Genomic DNA, 7839 nt, shown 5'->3' on the forward strand with positions numbered 1-7839 from the left:
GAAGGCTCGGGAATGTTCCCGAAGATTTTGGGTGGGGTCAGGTGGGGTCTATCGACCAGTTGGAAGGAAGGATTAGTGGGTTTAAAAGCCCTCTCCTCCCTTGAAACTTGCCTCTTTTCGCCTTGCGGCACCCTCCCTCCCTCCCTTGTCAGCATGGGCTTTAGTTGCCAGTTGGGGCTGAGTAGGAATTTTTGGGGGGGGATTCTGATTTCAGAATCCCTTTCGTTTTGCCTACTCTATACTGCTTGGGTTGATTTGATCTGCCTTTGGAGGGGCTGTGGTTGACTTGCTTTGGCTGGTGTGGAATTTGGGCAGGTGAGGAAGTAGGGGGTACAAAACAGGAGACTGAGGGATTTGGGTAAAGGGCACTCTCTAGGAAACCACCAGTGCTGAATGAGTGGTGGGGATCTGGGGAGTGTCCTTGTGGGACCAGCTTGCACATCATGGTGAACGCCTCTACGGTGGGGCCAGGCTGCAGAGGTTGGAACCACATACCTGGCTCTACTAGCAAGGAAGGACAAGTTCTCTCACATCCTTGGCTGGGGAGTCACACTCCACGGAGACTGACATGCCCAGAGGACTGGAGGGAATACTCCCTCCCACTTATGTTTATCCTCACCTGCCTGAAGTAGGTTCAATCTGGTTAATTGGCTGAAATAGGCTAAGGTTTAATATTTGTTATATTTAAATAAATATAACATTACTCCATAACGGTGTCATGAGTCTTCTTTGGTGTGGTGGCAATTTTCCATTCTTGTAGACCTTAATACATGTTGCTGGCCAATGTGGATCTGCTCCTTTCCTTTCCTTTCCTTTCCTTCCCCATCTAGGTCCAGAAAAATGAAAGACAAGAGGATCACTGTATTTGGTCTAAATTATATCTTGAGAAGTTATTCTATTTTTTTCACTTAGAAAGGATCATTCAGAAATAATTTGGATCGTTTGGATTTAGAGCTGAGCTTTATAATAAAGCCTCTACTTTCATGGACTCCTTGGGGAAGAAGGTCAGGATATAAATTTAACAAATATATATAGGATGAGCATTTAAAAAAAAAAAAATAGGCATCAATTGCCTTACAATGCAAAGACAACAGTTTTATTTATAAAAATATCAGTGCTAAAAGGCAGTTAGATTGTTTTTAATCTTAGGGGTTCTTTTTTAATTCAGAAATTCAAAAAATTCTTACTAAAACAAAGCCAAATAACAATAGCATCACTCAACTAACACTCACTGCTTCTACCATCAGTGAATATAAAGCCCACCACAACAATTCTGTTCAGAGATGGGACACCATTTCTTCTGCTGATGATCTATAACAAACAAAAAGGTTGAAGTGTTAGTGGCATTTAAAAATGCAAGATTGCGGAAGGATAGTTTAATTGATGAAATAAAGAAATGAAAGTAGTTTGGGTAGAACCCTTTGGGAACTTTTACTCTTCACCCACCCCCACAAAAAAAGAATGAGAATGCTACTATGCTCAAAATCACTTTTGTTCATTCAGTGTTGCTTGCACACAAAAGCACTCCTTGAAAACCTTTTTCAATTCAAATTTGCAGAGGATGTGAGTACAAATATTAGAATACTACTACTCTGCTCTAGTGCATATCCCATTTATTTTAATGGGACCTGCACAGGGGGAAAAATCCCTGTGAATTGCACCCTTGTTTTTCAACCCATGGAAATTTCAGAGATGTAAGTGTAAATACAAGCAGACATGTAGGCCTTCATTTAATCCTTCATGCTCATGTCAATGCAGTTCATAGAAAACAAAAGGAAAATACTTTAAATCCCTTTCACTTTTCACTTATTGAAATTCTAGTTTTCCAGATAGAAATAATCTTTTACCTAAATTTAGAAATTTAATTTCATGTTTATCTTTACTGATAAATCTATCGATGTTAAAATATTTTATTTATTTATTATTTTATTACATTTATACCCCGCCTTTCTTTTCATGATAGAAAACCCAAGGCGGCTTACATATGGTTCCTAAGCAGTCTCCCGACCAGGCACTGCTTAGCTTCAGCAGGGAGCTGGCCTTATGTGCCTTCAGACCATACCCTGGTACATAGAAGGGCAACTGCTGAAATATAATGTACAAATAAGAATGCAGTATAAGTTCTTACAGCATATTCTTGGAATTGTTGTAATAACATAATCAGGAATGAATATCTGCAATATATAATTTACGTATTAAATGTGCCAATTGCAACAAGATTTCTTTTTCTTTTAAAATACAACATCTTAAGTCTAATTAATAATCATGTAAGGGTTATCAGATGTACCTCCTGAGAAAACAATTTAGTAAAAAAAAATATTATCAAGTAACATTGGTTGAAATGCGGAATGTTCAAGTAGATTAGGTTTCTTAGTTTTTCCTTTGCTGTGTGAGACCTTAAAGAGGTAACTAATTTTTTTGAAATGTGTGCTAGCAGTAGTTGCTGTAGTGGCAGTTACTTGGACACTGCCCAAGGAATGTGAGGACTTTCCTTAACCTTGTTTCTCAATTAGCAGCCGATTTCAGTCTTTTCTTTCAATTTTTTATTTCAGTCTTCAAGTTGCCTAAAGGTAAAGGTAAAGGTGTCCCCGCACTTGTAGTGCGAGTCGTTTCCGACTCTTAGGGTGATGTCTTGAGACGTTTACTAGTCAGACCGTATATATGGGGTGGGATTGCCAGTTCCGTCCCCGGCCTTTCTTTACCCCCCAGCATATGCCAGGTACTCATTTTACCGACCACGGATGAATGGAAGGCTGAGTGGACCTTGACCCCTTTTACCGGAGATTCAACCTCCTCCTTCCGTTGGAATCGAACTCTGGCTGTGAGCAGATCTTCGGCTGCGTTACAGCCGCTTACCACTCTGTGCCACAGAGGATCTACTTCTTCATTAATGTTTGGAGGCCAGACAACCTGTGACCTGGTGGACACATATAGTTAAGACTCTTGTGCAGCCTACAGATAAGGCAGTTTTAAAAATAAATTAAGATGGCCCTTGTAATTGCATTGATATTTGAAAAGGTAACAGATTTGTTTTGTGTCATTCAGAGATGTCTATACTGTTAGAAGTACTAGGTTAGGTGGCTAAGCACAAAACATTAGAAAATCCTTGCTGGATCAGGCCAAAGGTTTGTCTAGTATCTCTGGCCCATGGGCCAGAACTTGGCATACCAGCCCTCCTTATTTGGCCTGCAAGGAAGTCATGCCCACCCTACATCTGATATCATACATAACATCAGGTTTGGGATGGGTAACCGTGGGGCTTCAAAGATAAAACCGGAACTTAAAGAGGGCTCCCAGTTGTCCCCTTTGCTGGAGCAAGGCACAGTCTGGAGCTTGTCTTGCTCAAGGAGGAGGAAACCTCTTCTCCCTCCTAGTGCTGTGGTTTGAAGCCCTTTGTGAACTTCAAAGCCACATGCAATCCTTCCCATGCCTTTCCTTTGCACCTCCAATATTGGGGGTGGAAAGGAGAAGCATGTACTCAAAAAGTGCTTTGCAAACCACACTGCCCTTCTCTTTTGCATCTCTGATACCAGGAATCAAAAGGAGTAGTGGGTGAAGGATAGTAGACATCCTGTTCTCACAGTGGCCAACCAGATGGTTGTGAGAGGCCTGCAACCAGGACCTGAGTGCAACAGCTATTAATAAAGGTCTGCTCATTAATAATGTAATACTGAATTATACACATTACCATGTGCTCATGTGGCATCAATGAAAGCTAGGTTATGTTTGCTTGTTTCTTAATTCATTATTTTACAGACCAAATTTATGCATGTTCACTCAGAATAATGTTCACATAGGGCGTAATTTACACAAGAACATTCAGGATTAGTGCTTAGAGAGACTTCTTCCAGAATTACGGTATGATTCAGCTTGATCAAATCTGGTCCTTCATCTGTCCAAACTTCTGCTGGGTGAAACTCAGAGCAGCATTCTTTCAAATTCAACCTTAACTGAATCAGCTGTACTTTATTATCTGATTCAATGAGACATTAGCTGACCCTCTTGTGAAAAAAGAGAGAAGGAACAATAGATGACTGGGTGCAGCAGGTTGATTAGTTCTGTGGAAAGCAATTGCACATGTTCAACCAATTGTTTTTTGTGCCAAGGAGCTGACCAAAGCAGCCTTGTAAAGTTTTTTTTTTTTTTTTTTAAAGAAACAGCTTTCCATCCATGCCAATATATCTACGTATCTTTGGAATAACTGGGGAAAAATGATTACCAAATAATTGGGAACAAACTGAATATGACTTACTATAAGCTGCTTGGGGAAAAGGTCTGGCTGAAGTTTTGTCTTTTTTCTTTCTTTCTAGATATTATCCCTGTGGAAGCATGGCAATCTGTTTTTGTCCATTAAAACCAATGAATGGAGCTCCTCTTATATCTTTCTTCTTACTTTTGTTGTTTTTTGGTAACTCATCAATATTAAACAGCATACTCTTTGAACCAGTATTACCTCCAGAAGTGTCCTTTTGAAAAGATTATTTATATGAGTATCACAACTTTGATAGTGCACTCAGCAGGTGAGTGCCAGTGAAACTGTGGCCAAAATTGAGCTATTTAAAAGAGAGTTATTAGCACACTTGTGAAAACTCTAAGGTCTGTATGTGCACGCGTGTGTGCGTGCATGCACACACAAACAATAGGGGAAAAAAACTGGGACTATCCTCAGATCATCCAGCGAGGACTGAACATATTCTGTAGCCACAGAATACTTAGTTTTTGGGGGGCGGGAGAGCAGAAAACCTGTCTCATTAACATGTGAATAGTAAACTTTTCCAGTTTCTTAAAAATGTGCTACAAACAAGACAAGAAAGTCCAAATAAGTCAACATACAGTAATTTTCCCACAGTAGGTAGTAATTTTAAAAATATTTCCCACACATAAAGGGAAAATAGTGCTGACATCAGCCCCAATTAAAACTTCTGCTTACCAGTGAAAGATGTCTCAATGACTGCTCGGAAAAGCCATGAAAATTGGAGAAGGGGGGCTATTTTTGTTCCCTTTGTTCATGATTACTATGTCCAAACAGACATCTGAGTATCAATCTGAGTTGATACTGTTACATGGGGTAACAGCAGGACGTGGCTGAAAATTTGAAAAATGTTTTGATTGCACATTTTTTTCATTCTTTATAAATATTTCAGAATCAACTTGTGTACCCACCTCATACCACCGAATTACATTTCTTGAAAACAGAGAGTGGTTTGTCATGCACTCCACACTCCCATTTCTATTTCCTTTCACTGCTAACTAGTCCCCATTATTAGCACACTGTAAAAATGGGTAACACTCCTAAACATCTTACTTTCAAATAGGCCGATTTGCACAATGAGGGTCATTCTGGAATAAATATCTTGAAGATTACAGCATATGTCTGTAAATAGAAAGCATGAGGGATTCATAGTTTGCAGAAAACAAATTAGGCATGGATGAAAGCACAGATCCAATGCAGTTTATGCATATTAACTAGCCAAATAAAATAAAATAAAAGTAAACAAATTTTGTATTAGGGATTATATGAAAAACTCTCAGCTTTGAGACTGGTTAACAGCTAGTATAGTTTATGTAGTGCAAATTCTAATGATACAAATTCATAATTTTAAGATCATTTTTAAAAGTTAATTATTTCATTTATCTGTGTTACTTTTCATCATTCCACAATGCAGTGATCTTCATCATATAAGACATTTGGGACATGATCTAAAACATTGTCTGCACACGGAATGCTTGAAATGATGCATGCACACATGATGATTTTTCACTGCATGCCTAGTATTTGCTTGCACATAGAATACAAAGTGAGAAAAATTCTGTATGTGAAGCCCCATGAAGTTCTGCCATAATTAAGAGCAGACCAGTTCTATCTTCTTAAATCTGCCAGTAATTTTATAGCTCACCTAAGGTGACCATGGGGGGAAATTCTGTATTTTAAATTTCCCATTACGTTATAAATCTCTATTTGTATTGTATCATTCAGTGTTTCCATTAAGATTATAAAAAATATAACATTGAGAATATTAGACTAGGTTTTTTTTATTTGTACGGTATTGTCTAATATAAACATGAATGTTTTATCTTAGTTAAGTTTAAAGGCAAATAACTAAAAAGGGTATTGTAACCATGTTCTTGTTAAATTAAAATATGAAACTCTGAGTTCTAATTTTGATGTGTAAGAGACAATATGGGATCTGATGTCATATAATCATATCCCTGGTATTATAGGTCCTCAGGACATGCCTGATCTCTCCAGTTACTTTCTAGGAGGAAGGAATCTCCTTGAGGGACTGTAAAGATGATATATCACTCAGTAAATATTGAGCAACAGGTTTCAAGACATCTGTGCATCTGTCTAAGATCAGGACTACTAATTTAGAATAACAACCTTTTGATTACTTAGCATGCTTTTTCCTGTGCAAACAAACAAACAAAAAAGAACAGTTAATACAAGCAACATCAGTATTAAAGATTATTTTAATATGTAGATTCATACAAATGATCACTGCGTAAAAGTGCCACATGGACCAGCCACCATCAGTTACATATTTAATTTTCCTTCCCAAGCAAATGGCAAATATTAATTTTAGTCACATTACATAACATAGACATGGTTTAAAATTGCAACATTTCAACATTGCATGTTAAAGAAATTCATTAAGATATTAGTATTATGATATAGAAAAATAGCACGACTCCTTTATATTCATAGTTTACTACAAATAGGGTTTATATTGCACAATGCCCCCCTGACACTGAGTATAATTTTCATTTACAGTACTTCCTTTGTTTTGGATGGTTTGTTCCTTTCTGGTTAGCTATTATTAATTAAATTTTTATTCTGCCCTTCCTCCCAAAGGAACCTTGGGCAGTTAACAATAAAGTAGCAAAACAATACTTTAAAAAAAACCCTAAGGTTAATAATTACTGAGAATTTTGCATCATGTTGGTAATATCAGCAGATATGTAGTTTTATTACGATAGTTTTATTAACATCCAATGAATTATCCTTAATTACCATTTTTCAGCAATGGGCAGAACATATGTTGTAGAAAATGTGAGATATTTTTCTATCTATTATTCCAGAGCTCCAATGAATAAGAATACTTCTTCATTCTGGGTTCCAGACCATCAAACTTTACTTGCAATATTGAAGAGAAATACATTTTTTTTCAAACAAATATGAAAACTTACCATATTTTACTATTCATTTTTATGAAAGAGATACTATGATAATTGGCTCACATAAACTCTAAAGGACACATAGTCTGCAATTCTATAAACACTTACCTGGAAGTAAGTCTCATTGAACTCAATGGGACATACTTCTGAGTACACAAGCATAGGATTGCCCTGGTAGGCTCTTATCTACTTGATCTTTCTCATTCATTACATTGGGCCAAATACATGCAACAGAATGTTCACACTAGATGAACTTCTTTTATTTAAATGAATGGGAAATGGGAGCCATTTTGAAAAAGGGTGTCCATTTGCACATTGGAGCACCTGTGTCCAGAACTGATTGCTGGATTATGAAGAATCTAAGCTTCTTCCATAAAACTGAAAAGTGAAAATTGGTGTTATATACCTTATATTACAAAGTCTGTATAATTTAAATAAAAAATAAACATGTGCGTATTTATAAAACAAATACAAATAGGTATTTTGCCAGAACACTCTCAAAATAGATTGCTATATATGCTTCAGACTCATTTAAATTTATTAAAATGTCTAGGCTTTTACATTAACACCATCTAGAGATCTCTGGGGTATGATTACAAATATAACAGAAGGACAACAATCCTACAATAATATGGCACAATTTTTTTTTAAGTACACATGGCT

The 7839-nt window shown here is 37.0% G+C and overlaps 1 protein-coding gene across 3 annotated transcripts in view; it reads right to left on the minus strand.

Moving 5' to 3' along the window:
- Positions 1 to 1223: 1223 nt before the first annotated feature.
- Positions 1224 to 7839, minus strand: part of NOVA1 (NOVA alternative splicing regulator 1) — a 288715-nt gene continuing 282099 nt past the window's right edge. The window contains exons 5-6 of one of the 3 annotated variants that reach the window (XM_061611545.1): positions 5306 to 5374; positions 1224 to 1311 (exon numbers count right to left, since the gene is read on the minus strand). In XM_061611545.1, the coding sequence (XP_061467529.1) occupies positions 5336 to 5374 (39 nt within the window). In that variant the 3' untranslated portion in view covers positions 1224 to 1311; positions 5306 to 5335. Of the gene's footprint in view, positions 1312 to 5305; positions 5375 to 7839 lie in introns of those variants that run through there. The other 2 variants (XM_061611547.1, XM_061611544.1) reach the window with 2 other exon arrangements.

This window comes from Rhineura floridana, chromosome 2, assembly GCF_030035675.1.
Source record: "Rhineura floridana isolate rRhiFlo1 chromosome 2, rRhiFlo1.hap2, whole genome shotgun sequence".
NCBI classification, from domain to species: domain Eukaryota; kingdom Metazoa; phylum Chordata; class Lepidosauria; order Squamata; family Rhineuridae; genus Rhineura; species Rhineura floridana.